The 23,583-nt window shown below is 43.5% G+C and overlaps 1 protein-coding gene across 1 annotated transcript in view; it reads right to left on the bottom strand.

Annotated features, from left to right (window-relative positions):
* Nucleotides 1-23,583, bottom strand: part of LOC134345011 (transcription factor COE3-like) — a 496,949-nt gene that overhangs the window by 89,192 nt on the left and 384,174 nt on the right. Inside the window, exons 9-10 of the mRNA XM_063045143.1 lie at nucleotides 21,452-21,585; nucleotides 17,039-17,165 (exon numbers count right to left, since the gene is read on the bottom strand). Of these exons, the coding sequence (XP_062901213.1) occupies nucleotides 17,039-17,165; nucleotides 21,452-21,585 (261 nt within the window). The remainder of the gene's footprint in view (nucleotides 1-17,038; nucleotides 17,166-21,451; nucleotides 21,586-23,583) is intronic.

The following is a 23,583-nucleotide window of genomic DNA, read 5'->3' as shown; positions in this document are numbered from 1 at the left end:
CTACCCACCCCAGCCAGGCTTTTCACACATTCACCATTCCCTGTGTAAACGAATGACCTCTGGCATCCCCCATATACTTCCCTCCAATCACTTTAAGATTATGCCCCTAATGTACCTGCTTCATGGGCCATTAAAATTGCAGTACAAGCATGTGACACACAGAAGATTGAGACAGGTTTGACTGACAGATGGCAGAAAGCCGAACCACGTGGGCTTCCTATGGGCCGTTTTCCTTCCTAGACAAGGAACGTATCACCCCCCCACCCCCCTCCCCCGACTAAAGAACTGCCACTCCCATACAGATCCGAATCCCTGCCTGTTCCAGCATGGTAGAAACAATTTTCATCTTTATGTAATGCAAATTTGAAATTCGTAGAGAAAAAAATGCTCCCATAATCAGGCCATTAATCACGAAAAGGCTGTCAGATTTGACTTTGGGGACAATTTGTCAAGCAAGTTGCTCACTCCAGTTTGTCAAGTACAGATCTTGTACTCGCTAAAATGATTGACACTCCAAATATAAACGAACCGAATAGCTTGTTTACACAAATATGCATAACTCACCCTTTCATGAATAACAATCAGATGCTCTCTCCCTGTGCTCATGCACACCTTTACAATGAGCATGGCACAGCCAGCGAGCTGCAAATAGACTTTATTACCAAAATTACAATATTTGCTTTCTATTGAAAGACTCTTTGCTGAAGATTCACTTCCAAAAGCTCCGTGATAAATCAAATTGATTTAAGGCAGATTGTTTGCACTAAGCAAAGGGTCTGTAAAGCACAGGCTTGTTACTTGGGCTGTTCTGTTGCAACATGCTTGGTTACATCCAAATGGCTGATTTATTTATCAATCACCTATTTAAATATTTACATCAAATCCTTTCTCCCGCTCTCCTTGTGGCTCTTATCTGTCTTGGATTAACTTCTATTGCTCCCCTGCCTTTTCCTTCCCCCTTTATCAATCTCCAGATTGGCTTGATTGACGCAGGAACAACCAGTGGTTTGATGGCAACTACAGCTGAGAAAATGCTCTCAGAAGTTATTTCACCTCAACTCTGACAAACATCAGAATGTCAGAAAAAGTACAAGCCAAAAGGGTGTTTACGGTGTGCTGGCCTTCATTCATCGGGGGATTGAATGTAAGAGCCGTAAAATAATGCCACATCCACATACTGAAATGTGTCAAGAGATCCTGCCTCCACCACTTTCTCAGGCAGTGTGTTCCAGATTATAACCAACCTCTGGATGAAAATATTCTCCTTCAGATCCCTGCTCAACCTCATTCTCCATACCCTAACTAAATCCATACTCTCCTGGAGAGCTTTCGTCCTGATGCAGGTCAATGGGAGTAGGTAGTTTAAATGGTTCGGCATTGACTAGATGGGCTGAAGGATCTGTTTCTGGCTGTACTTTTCTATGACTCTATGATGCTTGAATTCTCTCCATTATAAGATGATAAACCCGTAAGATATAGGAGCAGAAGTCGGCCATTTGGCCCATTAAGTCTGCTATGCCCTTTCATCATGACTGATCCATTTTCCTCTCAGCCCCAATCTCCTGCCTTCTCCCCATATCCCTTCATGCCCTGACTATTAAGAATCTATCAACCTCTACCTTAAATATACCCAATGACTTAGCCTCCAGACCAGCCTGGGGAAGATTTTCCTACCATCCACCTTACCATTCAAGGACTCATCATCTCATGTTCTCAATTTTTATTGTTTATTTATTTATTTGTTTACCATTACAATAATAATTTTTTTCTCTCTTTTTGTATTTGCACTTTTTTTTTGCACATTGTCCATCCTGTTAGGTGCAGTGCTTCACTGATTCTATTGTGTTTACTGTGATTGCCTGCAAGAAAATGAATCTCAGGGTTGTATATGATGACATACATACATGTACTTTGATGATAAATTGACATTGAACTTTGAACCGTCATTATTTTGCATAGCTCGATCAACTCCTCCTTCCACACATTAACAGGCTTGTTAATAAGGCGTGTTAGCCTGCATTAGTTGGGACACTGAGTTCAAGAGCCACAGAATAATGTTGGAGCTCTATAAAACTCTGGCTTGACCACAGTTAAGAGTATTGAGTTCAGTTCTGGTCGCTTCATTATAGGAAGGATGTGGAAGTTTTAGAGAGGGTGCAGAGGAGATTCACCAGGATGCTGCCCGGGTTAGAATGCATGCCTTATGAGGATATGGTCCTATACAAAAGTCTTAAGCACACATATGGAGCTAAAGCATTTGAGACTTTTGCACAGTACTGTATTTGTCAATGTGGAGTGGAATGTGAGTCTGTAAATCTGGCAGAGCAGAGGTGTTGGGAATGGCGAAGGTGGAGGGCCATGGGAGGGGTGTGGAATAGGTGGCAGAGACGGGGTGCCGGGGTTGGGGGGGGTGCGGGAGCAGACACACCCAGCCCTGAGACACCAGACAAGGTTATTAGATTCCAAACGATTGGTTTATCGATCATTACAGAATGTCTCTCTAGTGCTACCTGCTCCCTTCTCTCTCCCTTCTCCTTTTCCCAACCACGATTCCCCTTTCCCTACCCCCTACCCACTGTCAGTCCACCATACAGACCAATATCAGAATCAGGTTGATCATCACGCACATATGTCATGAAATTTGTTTTTTTTTGTGACAGCAGTAGGATGCCATTACTGCTGTACTGTGCGAAAGTCTTAGCCACCTAGATATATATATATATATATATATATATATACATACGCCGAAGCCTTTTGCACAGTACTGTAGGTTGAGCAAGCCAGGGTTTTTTCCTTTGGAGCAAAGAAGGATGAGAAATGAATAGATGTGTACAAGTTGATAAGAGGCATAAATAAAGTGGACAGCCAGAGACTTTTCCCAGGGTGGAAACGGCTGATATGTGGGGGGATAATTTTAAGGAGATTAGAGGAAAGTAAATTCTTAGATAGGCACATGGATGATAGAAAAGTGGAAGGTTATGTAGGAGGGAAAGGTTAGATTAGGTAAGATGTCAGCAGAATGTCATGGCCAAAGGGTCTGCACTGTCCTGTTTGTGTTCTATGCTGTATGTTCTATGTTCTAAAGGTTGCTTCACCTCAACCTTAAGAAGGATAAAAAATCAGATGCTGGAAACTAGAAATAAAATCAGTAAGTATTGAAAATAATCTGTGGGTCAGGCAGCATCAATGGAGGGGGAAAGAGAGTTGATGTTTTGGGTTGAAGACCTTTCATTAGAAAGGGCAATTTTTGATAATGGATTGAAATTTGTGTCCCGATGTTCATAATGTGCGATGTTGGAAGATATTGTCCCTCATATCTGAGCTTTCAGCAGACCATCCTAACTTTCCTCTCATCTGTCTGCCCTATGTCTCTTACACTGGCTCAACAGAGATCACTTTGAGATCAAAGTTCAAAGTAAATTTATTATTGATTTATGTTTACAGTTTGTCACCATATACTACCTAGAGATTCATTTTCTTACAAGCATTTACAGTAGAAGAAAGAAAGACAATAGAGTCAATGAAAAACTACACACAAAGACTGTACAAAAGATGATCACCAATCACAAATTACCCATCCGAAAATAACTCTTTATCCTATATGTTGCTTCCTAGCTATGAACCAATGCTTTCTACGTGCCAATACCTCACCCTACACACCATAGACTCTTAAAATGTGATGGAACGTTTTGTTCTTTTTCTTTTTAAATCTTTTTATTGAGTAAGTATACAAAAAAGGTAAGCCATATAAACATTAATACAATGTTAAAGTATAATAAAATTCCAAAAGGTATCAATACCAAAAAAAATACTACAAACAATGTAATTTAAACATAAGAAACCAAGATAACATAATAGTATACTAAATTTTGTATATATCAATGGAAAAAAAGAAAAAAAAACCCCCCAAAAAAAACCCACCGTGCAACTAACTAAAAGCAAGGCAAAGCAATGGGCTAACTTGAAACCAAACAGAGTTAAACTTAAAATCACGTCCTCAATCCCGACCTCCATTAAAAACAGTGAAAAAAAAACAAGAAGGGTAAATATTACATTAAATGAAAATATCGAATAAAAGGTCCCCAAATCTGTTCAAATTTAAATGAAGAATCATAAAGGTTACTTCTAATTTTCTCCAAATTCAAACATAAAATCGTCTGAGAAAACCAAAAAAAGGTAGTTGGAGCATTAAGCTCTTTCCAATGTTGTAAAATACATCTTTTCGCCATTAAAGTAAGAAATGCAATCATTCTACGGGCTGAAGGGGAAAGATTACTAGAAATTTTAGGTAGTCCAAAGATAGCAGTAATAGGGTGAGGAGAGATATCTATATTTAATACCTTAGAAATAATATTAAAAATATCTCTCCAAAAAGTTTCCAAAGTAGGGCAAGACCAAAACATATGAGTTAAAGAGGCTATCTGCCCCAAACATCTATCACAGAAAGGATTAATATGCGAGTAAAAACGCGCTAACTTATCTTTGGACATATGTGCTCTATGAACCACTTTAAATTGAATTAGGGAATGTTTAGCACAAATAGAGGAAGTATTAACTAATTGTAAAATCTGCCCCCAATCATCCACAGAAATGGTAAGCCCCAACTCCTGTTCCCAATCTACCCTAATCTTATCAAATGGAGCTTTCCTAAGTTTCATAATAATATTATAAATCATAGCCGATGCACCTTTCTGACATGGATTGAGGTTAATTATCGAATCTAAAATATATGTAGGAGGAAGCATTGGAAAGGAAGAAAGTATAGTACTTAGGAAATTTCTAACTTGGAAGGAACGTTTTGTGAGGTGCATTGATGAACACCTTCTTGAAGTCTAAGAATACCTCGTAATTCCTGCCCACTGGATTAAGGAGGTTCAGCTTCTTACCTTACCCTCTACAACCTTCTACAGATGTATTGTTGAAAATATCCTGACTTGTTGCATCATGGTCTGGTGTGGCAATTCAAAAGCTCAAAAATGAAAGAAACTGAGGAGAGTAGTGGACTCTGCACAATGCATCATGGGTACATCCCTCCCGACTATCGGTAGAATCTACATGAGATGCTGCCTTAAGAAAGCAGATTCTCACCACTTGGGCCATGCCATCTTCTCTCAGCTACCATCGGGTAGGAACTACAGAAGCCTGAATTTCCACATCACCAGGCTCAGAAGCACCTACTCCCCTTCAACCATTCAGTTCATGTCACAATCACTACCGTTCAGCAACACTATGATCATTTTGTATTAAAATAGACTTTTGCTCTTTCTTGTAAAAATTGTGTATAATTCAAAGTTCAAAGCTAATTTATTATCAAAGTATATATATGTCACCATATACAACCTTGAGATTCATTTTCTTGCGGGCATACTCAGTAAATCCAATAATCATTTAAAAATCAATGAAAGGCTGCACCAACAGGGCAGACAACCAGTGTGCAAATACAACAAACTGTGCAAATACGAAAAGAAAGAAAAAAAGAATAATAATAAATAAGTAATAAATATCAAGAGCATGGAATGATGAGACCTTGAACATGAGTCCATAGGTTGTGGGAACAGTTTGTCGCTGGGGCAAGTGAAGTTGAGTGAAGTTAGTCCCTCTGGTTCAGGAGCTTGATGTTTGAGGGGTAATAACTGTTCCTGAACCTAGAGCTGTGAGTCCTGATGCTCCTGTACCTTCTTCCTGATGGCAGAAGTGAGAAAAGGGCATGCCCTGGTGGGAGACTCTGATGACGAACGATGCTGTTTTCCTGCGACAACGTTTCGTGTGGATGTGCTTAATGATGGGGAGGGCATCACCCATGATGGACTGGGCCATTTCCACTACCTCAATTTTCCATTCAAGGGCATTGGTGTTTCCATACCAGGCCACGATGCAAACAGTCAACCTACTCTCCACCACACATCTTTAGAGGTCAGTCAAAGTTATAGATGTCGTTCCAAATCTTCGCAGGCTCCTAAGGAAGTAGAGCTGCTGCCGTGCTTTCTTCATAAGTAGTTTAAACAGAAATAATTTATAATTAATTTATGTTTTTCTTGAGAAAGCTGCTTATTTTATACCATGTGCCCCATGTGCCTGTGAAGCTGCTGTAAGTCAGTTTTTGGTTGCACCTCAGCATGGGTCTACTTGTGCATTAACACCTGCTCAACGGAAGCTGTGTAGGAACGGCTTCTTCCCCTCTGCATCAGATTCCTTAATGGTCCATGAACTCACAGCACCTACCTCACTATCTTGCTCTGTTTTAGTGCGACTTATTTTTATTTCTATATTCCTGTTCTCGTGTGGTAATATTTTATGTATTCTATTTACTGCTGCCGCAAAACAACAAATTTCATGACATATGCAAGTGAAATAACCTGATTCTGATTTTGGCAATGAACTTGACCTTGTCTTTTGATCCGCTGTGATGGAAACTTCCTCAAAAAAATCAGACATGCTTTTCCCCTTAATGGTGATTTTGTTTGATTAGACCATAAGACATAAAAGCAGAATTAGGCTATTCGGCCCGTCAGGTCCCCTCCGCCATTCAGTAATGGCTGATTTATTATCACTCTCAACCCCATTCTACTGCCTTCTCCCCGTAACCTTGGACTCCCTGACTGATCAAGAACCTACCAACCTCTGCTTTACATATAGCCAATGACTTGGCCTCCACAGCCATCTGTGGCAATGAATTCCACAGATTCACCACTATCTGGTAAAAGAAATTCCTCCTCATCTCTGTGATAAAAAGAAGTCCTTCTATCCTGAGGCTGTGCTCTCTGGTGCTAGACTCCCCCGCTATAGGAAATATCCTCTCCACATCCACCCTATCCAGAGCTTTCAATATTCAATAAGTTTCAATGAGATCCCCTCTCATTCTTCTAAATTCCAGTGAGTAAAGGCCCAGAGCCATCAAACTCTCCTCCTATGTTAACCATTCAATCGCAGGATCATTCTCATGAACCTCCCCTGGACCTTCTCTAATGTCAGCATGCCCTTTCTTAGATTAGGGGAGATCTGATAGAAGTTCATGAGAGACTTAGATAGAATAGAGAGCATCATTTTCCCAGGGTTGAAATGTCTAACACTGGAGAACGTGCACTTAAGGTGAGAGGGGGAAATTTCAAAGGAGATGTGAGGGGCAAGTTTTTTTGTACACAGAGTGTTAGGTGCCTGGGCTAGTGGTAGGGGCAGAAAAGTTATGGATTCTTAAGAGACATTTAGATAGGCACGTGAACGTGAGGAAAAGGTATGGATATGAGCATTTTGTAGGCAGAAGAGATTAGACATTTGATTACTGATTCAGTTGGTTCAGCACAACATTGTCGGCTGAAGGGCTTCTGCCTGTGCTGTACTGTTCTACGTTTTATGTTCTAAAACTGCTCACAATACCCCAAATGCGGTCTGACCAATGCCTTATAAAGCCTCAGCATAATATCCTTGCTTTTATATTCTAGTCCTCTCCAATGATCTGATCAAAGGTTTCGATGATCAGATAATTTCACGGTCACTCCTCTGATATAAATTCTTTTACTTCAGATTGTTTGAATTAGTTCAATTTCAGCTGTCTCCATATCAGTAGTTTAGTCCTTTTGGTACCTTTGATAATGTGATAATTTTCTACTTGACCTTTCGGTGGAAGCTTTGATGAGTTGAATGTTGGCAGAAACTCTTTTCTGCCCTAGGAAAGAAAGAGGACTGACCTTCAAGCTTTAAGTGAGCATCTTGGAAATCACCTTAACTCATCTTCTGAGCCACTCCACCGAGCCTCTTTATATGATTTCCTCACAGAAAGTGACATCACTGGCAATATTGGCATTTACTGGATGTCTCTAAGTGGAACAGGCTGGTCAAGCCACATGGACACTAGACCAGGAAAACTCCCCAGCACCTCTACTTCTTCAGGATGCTGAGAAAATCTGGCATGTTGCTGAGGACTCTCACCAATCTTTACAGATGCATCATAGACAGCCTTCTGTCTGGATGCTTCGAAGTTTGGAGTGGGATGAGCTGAAGATGGTGCCAGAAGTTCTTGTGGACCTGGGGGACTTCTCCAAGTTCATACGTGAAACAGCTTAAATATTCTGTTCTCATGTCTCTTTTATTTCTTTTCAAGGTGGCTGGGGTCCTGTCGGAATTCATAACCTACAGCTACGCTCAAAGTTCATTCTTCATAAACACGGGCCGGGCAGTGGGTTCTCACTCTTTGCAACTTGCTGGGCAGCCAACGCTGCAGGATCTCCAGAAGTGGCTTGGAAGACGAGCGCTTTCCTAGTGCGGCTTTGTGAATGACCTGATTCCTCGCTGGTGTCACGGATGTTCGAAACATTGAGACAGCAGGCACGGCTTTCGGAGGCCTCTGCACTCGGGCGGTTACTCTCTCTCACTCATTCTCTCTTGATGGTGAGAAAAAGTCTGCTGTTTCTTGAGTCGGGGAACACCAAAAACGCGATGTTGCAGGCTGTAACATCAAAACAGCGAGCTGTTGGCATCTCCTCTCGCCGTGGCAGGACAAGTATCTCCCTCTCCCTCGTCACTGAGAGAGAGGGCCTGAGGACATATCGAAGTGTTGGCTAGACTGTTGTTTTTGGTGGTCTATAGATCACGGTCTCTGGGTGCTTGGCAAGTAGTTGGGGGGGGTGAGGCTTTTGTTGGAGCAAGTGGGGTGAGGGGGAGGGGGAGGGAGGCGAGTTTATGCTTTGTTGCTGCTTGTGTGTGGGAGGGGGAGGAGGCTTTGGGGTTCTAAAGTTTTTCCGTCATTCATTCTTTGTTTTGTTTCTCTGTTTCTTGGATATTTGCAAAGAGTAAGGATTTAGGTTGTATACTGTATACATTGTCTGCCATTAAATTGAACCATTGGTCTGCCCAAGAAAGTGCAGGGAGTTGCGGACACAGCTCAGCACATCACAAGAACCAGCCTCCCCTCCAATGAGTCCGTCTACACTTCCCACTGTTTCTGGAAAAGCGGCCAACATAATCAATGACCCTTGCCACCCTAGACATGTTCTCTTTTCCCCTGTGCCATTGGGTAGAAAATGCAAAAACCTGAGACCACTTACCAGCAGGCTCAAGGACAATTTCTACCCCGCCAGTAAACGGGCCTCTTGCATCCTAAAGGTGAACTCTTGATCTCTTCCAGTCTACCTCTTTTACTTCATTAGTCTGTCTGCACTGCACTTCCTCTGTAGCTGTTCAAAGCGTGTATACGTTATACAAGCTTCAGATTTGTCCCCTTTACCGCCAGCGGCAAAACAAAGAAACTCAAGATAACCCATAAAAAAGACCATCAAACACCAGTGTGCAGAGCGAGAAAATGAACAAATCATGCAAACAATAGAGGCGGGAGGAGAAGATGGCAGCTCAACGCAGCGCGCACAGCCTCTCTGCTGAAATGATATCATATTTGTTCAATAGGGGCCGTGCACGATTCTGATTTGATGGAGACAGCCGTGAGAAGCACAGAGGAACATCTGGAGAAACTTCTGAAATGCCCGGTTCATTGCCGCTGCTACTGTGCAATGGAGAATCTCCAGAGGGAAGGCCCCAAATCCTTGGCTTTGCTTGCTGCTGGCGGCCAGGGCTGGAGTTGAAGCGCTCGGCAGAGATGGTGCTCAGTGTCGGAGGGCTGGTCGGAGGCTCGAAGTTTTTGGACAACTCAGAGTCGGACTGCAGTCTGGTATGGCAGGGAGAGTTTTCTTCCTCCTCCCGTCAATGTGAGATGTGGGACTTTCGAGAGACGTTGAACACTTTTTACCATGCCTGTGGCCTGTTCTTCATCAAGTTACGGTATTGCTTGCACTGTTGTAACTATATGTTATAATTATGTGGTTTTTGTCAGTTTTTCAGTCTTGGTCTGTGCTGTGTTTCTGTGATATCGCACCGGAGGAATGTTGTATCATTTCTTAATGCATGCATTACTAAATGACACTAAAAGAGGACTGCGCGTCCTCATAATCTAATCTAATCTAAACTAATAAAAGCAAGTGGTGGGTGGGGGGGAGGGCGTGTTCTGAGCAACAGTGAGTCCAAAACACGAAGCTCAGAGCAGCCATAGCAGGCCCCAGCCCCAGCCACAGCCTCAGTTCAGCGCAAAGCCGTGTAAATGTCGTAGAGTAGTGAACTGAACCAGCCAACCCTTGCCTCTGATGCCAACAACCTGTCTTTTCAATCCATTTGGCCCGGTGTTTAAATCATCCAAATATTGGGTCATTCCTCATTCTTGGACTCAAGCTGTAACCCTATTTTCTGCAACACACATCAAAGTTGCTGGTGAACGCAGCAGGCCAGGCAGCATCTCTAGGAAGAGGTACAGTCGACGTTTCAGGCCGAGACCCTTCGTCAGGATGTCGCTGTCCTGATGAAGGGTCTCGGCCTGAAACGTCAACTGCACCTCTTCCTAGAGATGCTGCCTGGCCTGCTGCGTTCACCAGCAACTTTGATGTGTGTTGCTTGAACTTCCAGCATCTGCAGAATTCCTGTTGTTTACCCTATTTTCTGCATTTTGTTTTCATTTTACAAGGCTGTGGAAGTTTTAGGGAGGGTGCAGAGGAGATTTAGCAAGACATTGTCTGGATTAGAGGGCATGTTTTATGAAGATAGGCAGAAAGAGCGAGGGCTCTTCTCTTTGGAGAAAAGGAGGATGAGAGATGACGTGACAAGAGTTGTATTAGGTGATGAGAGGCATAGATCAAGTGGAAAGCCAGAAACTTTTTCCCCAATGCGTAAATGACTAATACAAAAGGGAATAAGTTTCAAGGTGATTGAAGAAAAGTATATTGGGGATGTCAGAGGTAAATCCTTGTACGTAGAAAGTGGTGGGTGTGTGGAACACTATGTCAGAGGTGGTGATAGGGGCAGATAGAAACATAGAAACATAGAAACATAGAAAATAGGTGCAGGAGTAGGCCATTCGGCCCTTCGAGCCTGCACCGCCATTTATTATGATCATGGCTGATCATCCAACTCAGAACCCAGCCTTCCCTCCATACCCCCTGACCCCTGTAGCCACAAGGGCCATATCTAACTTCCTTTTAAACATAGCTAATGAACTGGCCTCAACAGTTTGCTGTGGCAGAGAATTCCACAGATTCACCACTCTCTGTGTGAAGAAGTTTTTCCTAACCTCGGTCCTAAAAGGCTTCCCCTCTATCCTCAAACTGTGACCCCTCGTTCTAGACCTCCCCAACATCGGGAACAATCTTCCTGCATCTAGCCTGTCCAATCCCTTTAGGATCTTATACGTTTCAATCAGATCCCCCCTCAATCTTCTAAATTCCAACGAGTACAAGCCCAGTTCATCCAGTCTTTCTTCATATGAAAGACCTGCCATCCCAGGAATCAATCTGGTGAACCTTCTTTGTACTCCCTCTATGGCAAAGATGTCTTTCCTCAGATTAGGGGACCAAAACTGCACACAATACTCCAGGTGTGGTCTCACCAAGGCCTTGTACAACTGCAGTAGTACCTCCCTGCTCCTGTACTCGAATCCTCTCGCTATAAATGCCAGCATACCGTTCGCCTTTTTCACCGCCTGCTGTACCTGCATGCCCACTTTCAATGACTGGTGTATAATGACACCCAGGTCTCGTTGCACCTCCCCTTTTCCTAATCGGCCACCATTCAGATAATAATCTGTTTTCCTATTTTTGCCACCAAAGTGGATAACTTCACATTTATCCACATTAAATTGCATCTGCCATGAGTTTGCCCACTCACCCAACCTATCCAAGTCACCCTGCATCCTCTTAGCATCCTCCTCACTGCTAACACTGCCACCCAGCTTTGTGTCATCCGCAAACTTGGAGATGCTGCATTTAATTCCCTCATCCAAGTCATTAATATATATTGTAAACAACTGGGGTCCCAGCACTGAGCCTTGCGGTACCCCACTAGTCACCGCCTGCCATTCTGAAAAGGTCCCGTTTATTCCCACTCTTTGCTTCCTGTCTGCTAACCAATTCTCCACCCACACCAATACCTTACCCCCAATACCGTGTGCTTTAAGTTTGCACACTAATCTCCTATGTGGGACCTTGTCAAAAGCCTTTTGAAAATCCAAATATACCACATCCACTGGTTCTCCCCTATCCACTCTACTAGTTACATCCTCAAAAAATTCTATGAGATTCGTCAGACATGATTTTCCTTTCACAAATCCATGCTGACTTTGTCCGATCATTTCACCGCTTTCCAAATGTGCTGTTATCACATCCTTGATAACTGACTCCAGCAGTTTCCCCACCACCGACGTTAGGCTAACCGGCCTATAATTCCCCGGTTTCTCTCTCCCTCCTTTTTTAAAAAGTGGGGTTACATTAGCCACCCTCCAATCCTCAGGAACTAGTCCAGAATCTAACGAGTTTTGAAAAATTATCACTAATGCATCCACTATTTCTTGGGCCACTTCCTTAAGCACTCTGGGATGCAGATATATTAGGGACATTTAGGAAACACTTAAATAGGCACATGGATAATAGAAAATGGAGGGATTTGTGGGAGGGAAGGGTTTGGATTTATCTTAGAATCTGTTAAAGAGTTAGCACAACATCATTGGCCAAAGGGTCTGTACTGTGCTGTATAATGTTCTGTTACTATTGATACAAGTGAGGTAACTTACCTGCAATGTTACTTCAAATGGTTCCCCAAATACTTTGGGAGTTTTGTGAAGATAGAAATCCCCTCTTTAAATCAACAGCTTTAAAACAACAGAGTGGAATAGTATGGACACCCAGTGACACATTGATCCGCCAGGGCCTTGCAAAGCGCTGTTTGAGCTCGGAGGCTTCATTCATCTGGCTGTTAATTTATTTCTCTGTACGGTCTTTGAAATAGAATATTGCAAAATGCAACTGCATTATCTCCTTTGTGTAATCTGCTGTTCAGCAGCTCGTGAAAGGACCCTCGGAAAATCAATACCAATTACCTCAGAGTGTGTGATGCTGATTTCTTCAATTGCAACATATGTTTGGGCAGAATCAGGTAATCCATCTTCATATCAGCTAAGTAATGCATTTGGGGTTAAAGGTCAACTGAGCTCCTCCTCCCCCTCACTCTTTACAATTACCTTGTGATGAAACAGGAAAGTGTTTATTGATTGGTTTGAATGCACTGGAATCTACCAATCAGGAGCGGGAAGATTTTGGGGGATGGGTGAGGGTGTCATTATCACTGGCGAGCACGAGATGGAATTGAGTCATCGATGGTTGTTACTGTTGAGTGATCTACAGTTCATGTTATCGTTCCACTTTTATTTAAGGTAGACTTGGGAGTAAGATATACGTCCTTTTATGTCGAAGTGTTGATCCTTGCCTCAGTTTCTAAGTTGAGTCATAGAGTCATACAAAATAGAAAAAAAGCCCCTTCAGCTCTATTTGTCCACGCTGACTCAGTTGCCCAGCGAGTTGGTCCTATCAGTCTGCGTTTAGGCTACAGTAGCTTAGGCTTTTGCGCGATCTCTTTACGTCAGCGACAGGGAGTCTAGGTCTAGAGGACACAGCCTCAGAATAGAGGGGCATCCTTTTAGAACGGAGATGAGGAGGAATTTCTTTAGGCAGAAAGTGGTCAATCTGTGGAGTTCACTGCCACAAGCGGCTGTGGAGGCCAAGTCATTGGGTATATTTAAGGCAAAAGTTGATAGATTCTTAATTAGTCCATCTTGTTCATCGACTATAGCTCAGCATTTAATACCATCATTCACACAATCCTGATTGAGAAGTTGCAGAACCTGGGCCTCTGTACCTCCCTCTGCAATTAGATCCTTGACTTCTTAACTGGAAGACCACAATCTGTGTGGATTGGTGATAACATATCCTCCTCGCTGATGATCAACACTGGCGCACCTCAGGGGTGTGTGCTTAGCCCACTGGTCTACTCTCTATATACACATGACTGTGTGGCTAAGCATAGCTCAAATAAAATCTATAAATTTGCTGACAGTACAACCATTGTTGATAGAATCTCAGGTGATGATGAGAGGGCGTGCAGGAGTGAGATATGCCAACTAGTGGAGTAGTGCCACAGCAACAACCTGGCACTCAACGTCAATAAGAGCTGATTGTGGACTTCAGGAAGGGTAAGATGAAGGAACACATACCCATCCTCATAGAGGGATCAGAAGTGGGGAGAGTGAGCAGCTTCAATTTCCTCGGTGTCAAGATCTCTGAGGATCTAACTTGGTCCCAACATATCGATGCAGTTATAAAGAAGGCAAGACAGCGGCTATACTTCATTAGGAGTTTGAAGAGATTTAGCATGGCAACAAATACACTCAAAAACTTCTATAGTTGTACCGTGGAGAGCATTCTGACAGGCTGCATCACTGTCTGGTATGGAGGGGCTACTGCACAGGACCGAAAGAAGCTGCAGAAGGTTGTAAATCTAGTCAGCTCCATCTTGGGCACTAGCCTACAAAGTACCCAGGACATTTTTAGGGAGCAGTGTCTCAGAAATGCAGCGTCCATTATTAAGGACCTCCAGCTCCCAGGGCATGTCCATTTCTTACTGTTACCATCAGGTAGGAGGTACAGAAGCCTGAAGGCACACACTCAGCAATTCAGGAACAGCTTCTTTCCCTCTGCCATCCGATTCCTAAACGGACATTGAACCCTTGGACACTACATCACTTTTTTATTTAATATACAGTATTACCGGTGTTTTTGCACATTTTTAAAATCTATTCAATATACTTATATTGTAATTGGTTTACTTGTTTATTTATTATTATTGTTATTTTATTTATTATATTTTTCTCTCTTCTAGGTTATGTATTGCATTGAACCACTGCTGCTAAGTTAACAAATTTCACGTCACATGCCGATGCTAATAAACCTGATTCTGATTGGTCAGGGCATGAAGGGATACAGAGAGAAGGCAGGTGATTGGGGCTGAGAGGAAAATTGGATCAGCCATGATGAAATGGTGGACCAGACTTGATGGGCCAAATGGCCTAATTCTGCTCCAATATCTTATGATCTTATAGTCTTATGGACTCCTGCTGCTGTCTGTAAAGAGTTTGTATGTTTTCCTCGTAGCCATGTGAATTTCCTCTGGGTGCTCTGATTTCAATCCACAATACACAGACATTACGATTCGTGAATTTTGGCCATGCTACATTGGCCTCGGAAGCATAACAACACTTGTGGGCTGCCCCCTGAACGATCCTTCGACTGTGTTGGTTGTTGATGCAAAATGTCTATTTCACTAAATGTTTCAATGTTTTGATATACTTGTGACATATTAAACCTAATCTCTAATCTCAGATTCAGATTAAATTATTTATTACACAGCAAGTGTCACCACATATTTTCAAATCAAATTCAAGTTTAATTACTGTTCAACCATACATGAATACAGTTGAATGAAACAGCATTCCTCTGAGGCCAAGGTGCAAAATATTTTTTTTAAAAAAAGCAAATATATAGTCCAACATCTTAATATTGATTGTACAGATTCCTGGTAGTGCATAGCCACTGCAATCCAGCCTGTCATTCCACTGATTGAACACTAGAGGGCACCAAGGACGGGAGATGCCAGCCCCCAACTGAGCGTGGCACTATGCTACACTACCTCCGGCATCTCTCTCCGGGACTGCGGCAGCAGGCAAGCCCACAGTTTGAGCCCTAGTATTCGCTGCAGGCGAGGCCATGCAGCTCCCACACTGCCTGTCGCACCACTAAACAAGGGAAACGGGCCTGCAGCATCTTACATTATCAATGTCCAACAGGGTTCAGGCCATTAGGCTTCTGAACTGCCTGCCACATTGCATTCGAAGTGTCAATGGATAATTTGTATTGTACCCTACAAGATATCGAATGTTGAAAGGCATGGACAGAGTGGATGTGGCAAAGTTGGTTCCCATGATGGGGGAGTCTAGTACGAGAGGGCATGACTTAAGGATTGGAGAGCGCCCATTCAGAACAGAGATGCGAAGAAATTTTTTTAGCCAGAGGGTGGTGAATCTGTTGCCACGGGCGGCAGTGGAGGCCCAGTCATTGGGTGTATTTAAGGCAGAGATTGATAGATATCTGAGTAGCCAGGGCATCAAAGTTTATGGTGAGAAGGCGGGGGAATGGGACTAAATGGGAGAACGGATCAGCTCATGATAAAATGGTGGAGTAGACTCAATGGGCCGAATGGCCGACTTCTGCTCCTTTGTCTTATGGTCTTATAGTCTTATGCACTTTACTTTGTTTATCTGGGTGTAATTCATTTGTAGACATAATTCTCACTTTCTTCAGTTATTAAGTGTTTAGTGTGTTATGTGCGCTATTGTGTTACACCCTGGTCCGGAGAAACGTTCTCTCGTTTGGTGACATACATGTATGTAGTTAAGTGACAATAAACTTGACTGGATGACATGGATGGAAGAAAATGGAGAGTAACCTGATGGAATGTCAGTGCTCTCCACAAACCAGCAAACAATGAACAAGCCTGTATATGGGTTGAGCAGCAACGACAATCCCTTCCACCAACCCCCTCCCTAAGCCCCCCCCCACCCCTACTTGACCCTCTTCCACCTTCTTATGATAGTGTGCTCCTCTAGATTCAGCACCAACGACCAGGGTCCAGTTCCCATCACTGCCTGCAGGCAGTTTGTATGTTCAGCTGTGACCACATGAGTTTCCTCCCACATTCCAACGACGTACGGATGAGGGTTAGCGAGTTCTGTGTCTGCTATGTTGACATCCGCATGGCGACATTCGTGGGCTGCCCCCCCCCCCCCACCGCCTGCCACATATCCTTGGACTGAGTTGCATGCTGATGCAACAGTGCATTTCACTGTATGCTGCGATGTATGACAAATAAAGCTAATCTTTTAAATGTTGTAAGCTCTTGTGACCCTCAATATATGTATGGTCTGACCAAGTGGAGTAATTCCCATCTGTAACTCAGCAAGTGTAGGTACAGGCTTCCCTGGTGAGGTAGAAACACTCTACTGACAAGCTCATTCAATAGAACAGTCATGATGTTGTAACTTCAAGTATATAGTCTCCGGATGCGACATCCACATTACCCTATGCTTTCTAAGTACAGGCTCACCTGGTGGAACAGCACTGACCTGTGTAGACGAATCTCCCAGGTGCTCCTTTACAGAACTGCTTGGACTTGTAGGACAGTGTGACCTCCACCACGCCAGGAATGTGCCGCGGAGGCGTCTGCACTCGAATGGCATGCGGCGTGATCAGCTGAGGAACAGACAGAGATACCGTTAAACCAGTCCTGAGGGAGGGCCACGGCCCAAAACATCAATTGCTTATTCTCCTCCATACATGCCGCCTGACCTGCTGAGTTCCTCCAGGATTTTGTGTGTGTTTAAGATTTCCAGCATCTGCAGCATATCCTGTACCTGAATTAAACCACAACAGAGAGTGCAGGTGCAAGACAAGCTGGGCCACGACGGCCCTTCGGGATGTAAATCACCAGGCTGTGTCCAGTCAACAATTTTGTGCACTTCACTGCAACCCACTAGTTCCATCCAGGATACAGATTAGTTGCAGCTACGGGTGGAGGAATGTCAGACTCACAACACGCTGGAGGAACTCCGCAGGTCGGGCAGCATCTGTGGAAAAGATCGGTCGACGTTTCGGGCCGGAACCCTCGTCAGGACTGTAGAGGGAAGGGGCAGAGGCCCTGTAAAGAAGGTGGGGGGAGGGTGGGAAGGAAGGAGGAGGCCGCACCGGGAGCACCAGATGCAATAGATGACCCCAACACTTCCGCTCTGTCCGCCACAACAGACAGGATCTCCCGGTAGCCACCCGCTTCAACTCTGCTTCCCACTCCCATTCAGATATGTCCATACATGGCCCCCTCTACTGCCACGATGAGGCTAAACTCAGGCTGGAGGAGCAACACCTCATATACCGTCTAGGTAGTCTCCAGCCCCTTGGTATGAACATAGAATTCTCCAACTTCCAGTAATTCCCCTCCCTTCCTCTATCCCTATGTCACTCTGCCCCCTCCCTCAGCTGCCTATCACCTCCCTCATGGTTCCGCCTCCTCCTACTACCCATTGTGTTTTCCCCTATTCCTTCTTCACCTTTCCTGCCTATCACCTCCCTGCTTCCCCTCCCCCTCCCCCACCCCTTTATCTTTCCCCTTACTGGTTTTTCACCTGGAACCTACCAGCCTTCTCCTCCCCACCCTCCCCCCACCTTCTTTATCCGGCCTCTGCCCCTTCCCTCTTCAGTCCTGACGGAGGGTTCCGGCCCGAAACGTTGACCGATCTTTTGCACGGATGCTGCCCGACCTGCTGAGTTCCTCCAGCGTGTTGTGAGTGTTGCTTTAACCCCAGCATCTGCAGAGTATTTTGTGTTGAGGAATGTCAGATGGAGTTCAGTCCAAGAAAGCATGAACTGTTGGACTTTGGGAGGTCAAATATAAAGGGAGAATATACAGAAAATGGCAGGACCCTAAGGAGTCTCCCGAGGGATCCTGGGGTGCAGGTCACAGCTCCCCGAAAGTGGTAACACATGCAGATAGGGTGATAAAAAAGGACTATCACATGCTTGCCTTCATCACGTTGGGGCACTGATACAGCACACTAACAGACCCTTCCAGCCCAGTGAGCCCACAATGCCCAATTCAAAATCTCAAAGTAAATCTATTATCAAAGTGCACGTAAGTCACTATATACAGCCCTGAGATTCACTTACTCTTGAGCATACTCAATAAATCCAAGAAACACAATAAAATCATTGAAAGACCACACCAACTGGGCAGACATCCAGTACTGAAAAGACAACAAACTGTGCAAATACAAAAAGAAAGAAATAATGATATAAATAAATAAACAAACAAACAAACAAACAAATAAGCAAGCAATAAATATCAAGAACATGCAATGAAGAGTCCTTGAAAGTGAGTCCATGGGGTGCGGGAACAGCTCAGTGATGGGTGAGTGAAGTTGAGTGAAGTCATCTCTTTGGTTCAAAAGCCATTTGGTTCCTGAATTTAGTGGTGTGAGTCCTGAGGCTCCTGTACCTTCTTCCTAATGGTAACAGTGAGAAGAGAGCATGATCTGGTAGTGGGGTCTCTGATGATGGATGCTGCTTCCTAGTGACAGCACTCTGTGTAAATGTGCTCAATGGTGAGAAGGGCTTTACCTATAATGGACAGGGCCAAATCCACTACTTTTTGTAGGGTTTTCCATTCAAGAGCATTTGTGTTTACATACCAGGCTGTGATGCAGCCAGTCAATATACTCTCCAACACACAGCTATAGAAGTTTGTCAAAGATTTAGATGTGAAGTTGAATCTTCGCAAACTTCAAAGACACTCATATGAACAATTAACCTACTAACCAGGCAGCATGGTAGTGTGTAGTGGTTAGCTTTACAGTGCCAGCGACCCAGGTTAAATTCCCACCACTGCTTTCTGCATTCTCTCAATGACTGCATGGGTTTCTCCGGGCGCTATGTTTTCTCCCGCATCCTGGTTGGTAGGTTAATTGGTCATTGTAAATTGCCCCTTGATTGGGCTAGGATTAAATTGGGGATTTCTGTGTGGCATGGCTCGAAGGCCCAGAAGGTGTACTCCATGCCATTTTAACCACAAGCTCCATCGGATACCGTAACGAGCTGCAGCACAGCAATGCTCCACAGCCCTTCAGTCCTCATGTCCCAATCATTCCCAATTTCCTTTGTGAATGAGCTGCAGCATCTGGGTCTGAAGAATCCTAACTTCAAATCCCTCATCTCCCACTACCTCCCTCATTCTCCTCTTTTTTCTTCATTCTCTCTGCATTCTTTCTCTCTTTCTCATCCCACACACTCTCCTACCCCATCCCACTCCCACTCCTTCTCTCTCCCTCTCTCTCTTTCTCTCTCTCTCTCTCTCTCTCTATATATATATATATATATGTATACACACACATACATACGAGGGGTGATTGTTAAGTTAATTGCCTAAGGTAGAAGGAGATGAGTTATACAGCTCTCCTTACATGCACATGCAGTTCAACTCTTTGAGTGATTATGCAGAAAGTTTGACGTTACTAACTCATCAGTTAATAACTCATCAGGAGTGATTAATAAGCTTGTGGCCTAAGGTAGAAGGAGATGAGTTATTAACTTCAAACTTTCTGCATAATCACTCAAAGAGTTGACCTGCATGTGTATGTAACAAGAACCATATAACTCATCTCCTTCTACCGTAGGCCACGAACTTATCAATCACCCATGCTGTGGACACTTTCTGGAGGTCCAAGATCCGTATGCTCCATGGCCGCTGGACTAAGTGTGTAAATGTAGGAGGGGACTATGTTGAAAAATAAATGTGCTATGTTTTCTAAAATTGACTCCTTCTACCTTAGGCCACAAACTTATCAATCACCCCTTTTGTGTGTGTGTGTGTGTGTGTATACACGAGATATAATATATCTGCCTCTCTCTCTCTCTCTCTCTATTTCTTTCTCCCTCCTTCTTTAAGTCGCTCTTTAACATGTTTTCTTTGACCAAGCCTTTGGTTATCTGTTCAGGATCCTCTTTTACGTCCTTGAGAATTTCTCTGGGGACGCTTGACCACTGAAGATGCTGTATAAAAATATGAACATGGGAGTGGATGGAATTCTCCTCTGCTATAACACGAGTTTGGACAAGCTTGGGTTGTTTTCTCTGGAGCAGCAGAAGCTGAATGAAGCTTTGATAGAAGTCTGTAAGATTGTGAGAGGCATAGATAGAGTACATTTCTCTCAGTGTTGAAATGTCCAAAACTAAAATCCACGGATTTAAGTTGAGAGAGGGGAAGTCAAAGGAGATGTGTGGGACAGGTTTTTTACACAAAGTGTGGTGGGTACCTGGAATGTGCCTCCAGGTATGGTTCCAGAGGTAAATACAACAAAAGAGGCTCTTCGATAGGCACATGAATCTGCAGAGAATTGAGGGACATGGACATTGTGCAGACATAATGGGTTCGTTTTGGTATGCATTCAATTTCTAGTTTGATTAATTTGGGACAGACACTGTGGAAAACAATCTAAACTAGTAATTAAATGTCTAACTAAACAATGCTCTGTTCTATGTTCTAAAATAGGACTTGGTAATGCTATAGGAGTCCAGCAAAACAACTCAGTTACTAGAAAAGATACAGGAAATTATCTGTAATTCATTTGTACATTTAATTCTTACTTTCCTATGTCATCGTGTGTTATGTGTATGACTGTGCTTTACACCCTGGTCTGGACAAACATTGTCTCATTTGACAGTATATATGCATATAGTTAAATGACGGTAAACTTGACTTGACTTGAAATGATCATTGATCGAACTTCAACTTGAACTTGTTCAGTGAACAGTCTCCTCGGGGAGAGACGGAAGGAACAGGGAAAGGAATGGGGAACAAATAGGGAGAGATGGATTCCTTTACTAAAACACTAAGTCACCCACAGTTTAAAGGGGAGAAGAGTTTCAGAACACACATGGATATTTCCTCCTATGGAGCTCTTGGGGTTACTTTTGCAGAACCAAGTACGTACCTCGCTCCACACCAGCATTGTTCCAAACACAACCTGCAATCCATCAAAGAAGCTGTCTCCGATAATGATGATAGTTGCTCCTCCCGTAGTCCACCCTTCACTTGGGCTAATTGCTTTGATGCATGGCGTGGCTGCTTTGCGAGAGAAAAGACAGAGTTGTTTAGCTCCTCTGGAGACCTCTGATCACGTGTCTGCTCTCCCTCAACCTGCTCTGTGTGACTGGTCTGCCTGTTTCTCTGTTATCTCTTCCCACTTGTACTGCCCTGAAATTCCTTGGCATTCATTTGTCAGGGTGTGGACACTGATGGCAAAGGCAGCCTTAATTGCCCATTCCCAACCAGCCCTTGAGAATGTGGTGGTAAATTGACTGGTTCTTCAGTGGTTGTCCTTCAGGCCACTGCACATTCTCTGCAACTATAACACTTTATTCTGCATCCTGTTACTGTTTCTCCTTGCACTACTGTGTCATGAAATGATCTGTATGGAGGGCAGGCAAAACAAAGGTTTTCCCTGCATCTCGGTGCACATGACAATGATAATCCAATTTACCCATCCAGCACATCAAGATGTCCGCAGAGAAAAGCTGCCGAGACATATTCCAGGCCACAGGAGTATGTACTGAAGGACTCACAGAGGCTTGGTGCAGCTGCCACAGGGCTCTGTGGGGAAGGAATGGTCAGTATAGGGCTCTTCCATGACTGAACAGGGAGAGGTCAGGTTGGCTGAGGAAGCCTCTCTATCACTCTAGCAGTGTACCACTCCAGGGGGGCCAAATGAGTGATGCATTGGCTTTATTGGTATTGGATTTAAACAGTCTACATCTCAGGACGAGACCCTTTATCGGGAAACGTCACAGTTCATTCCTTTCCTCGCTTAAACTCGAAGCTGGATCTGCATTTTGGACTCCTCTGTCTTTGTCTGAATTAGTTTGAAGTTGCAAAATATAACAAGTGAGATCCCGGTCAACCCTTGTGGAAGCCAAGTGTCTCACCTAGTTGATGCACCACGACTAGTGTAACTAGTCTGAGTGCAAGTCCACTGGAAGCTGAAGAAGATGGCCTGTCCTGGTGTTAAAGGACTGTGTATGTGTAGTGAGGTCATGTTCATGGGTTCACACTACTTCACTACCTCTTTTCTCTCTTATTTGCACTGTTTATTTAATTTAACTTTTTAAATATATACTGCATATATACTTACTGTAAATTACAGTTTATTATTATGTATTGTAATGTGCTTCTGCCTCATAACAATAAATTTCACAAGATACGACTGTGATACTCAGCCTAATTCTGACTTTGACTCTGACCTGCTGAGTCCCTCCAGCATTTTGCATGATTACTCTGGATTTCCAGCATCTGCAAAATCTCTTATCTTTAATGGTTTTAAACACTACATAACGCATTGTCTGTGAATGTAAGAATGAAAAGGCATTGCACGATTTATCTGATAAATATTTTATTGTGAATAAAGGTTATTTTGATATATTGGGGGTATCGTGGATAGTCTGGAGGGTTGTCAGAGGTTACAGTGAGACATCGATAGGATGCAGAACTGGGCTGAGAACTGGCAGATGGAGTTCATCCCAGATAAGTGTGAAGTGGTTCATTTCGGTAGGAGGCATAGCTTTAAGATGCTTGGAAGTAGGTACAAGGAGGATGCCAAATGTAAGTTTTTTTTACACAGAGTGGTGGATGTGTGGAATGCACTGCCGGAGACAGTAGAGATGGATACAATAGGGTCTTTTAAGAGATTCTTAGATAGGTACATGGAGATTAGAAAAACAGAGGGCTATGTGGTAGGGAAATTCTAAGCAGCTTCTAGAGTAGGTTTCATGGTTGGCACAACATTGTAAGCCGAAGGGCCTGTAATGTGCTGTAGATTTCTATGTTTCTATGATTCTGTGATTAAAATATTACCCAATTTACCAATTTTACTTTGTGAGAGCTTCCTGTGTTTACCTTGAATGCTATTGATAGAGGAAAGATAGCACTTCAACAGAGGGCAAAGCTCAGGATGATAACACCTAACGGTGACTCCTTTGCTTCCATCTTCGGAAACAGCTCTATTTCAATCTTTAATATCTCTATTTTTCCTTTTCAGGGTTCTTTTGAAGACCCTGACCTGGAGTTACA

Source organism: Mobula hypostoma, chromosome 4 (genome assembly GCF_963921235.1).
Source record: "Mobula hypostoma chromosome 4, sMobHyp1.1, whole genome shotgun sequence".
Classification (NCBI taxonomy): domain Eukaryota; kingdom Metazoa; phylum Chordata; class Chondrichthyes; order Myliobatiformes; family Myliobatidae; genus Mobula; species Mobula hypostoma.
Note: the sequence above shows the minus strand (reverse complement) of the source record. Positions and strands in the feature narration are given on the sequence as shown.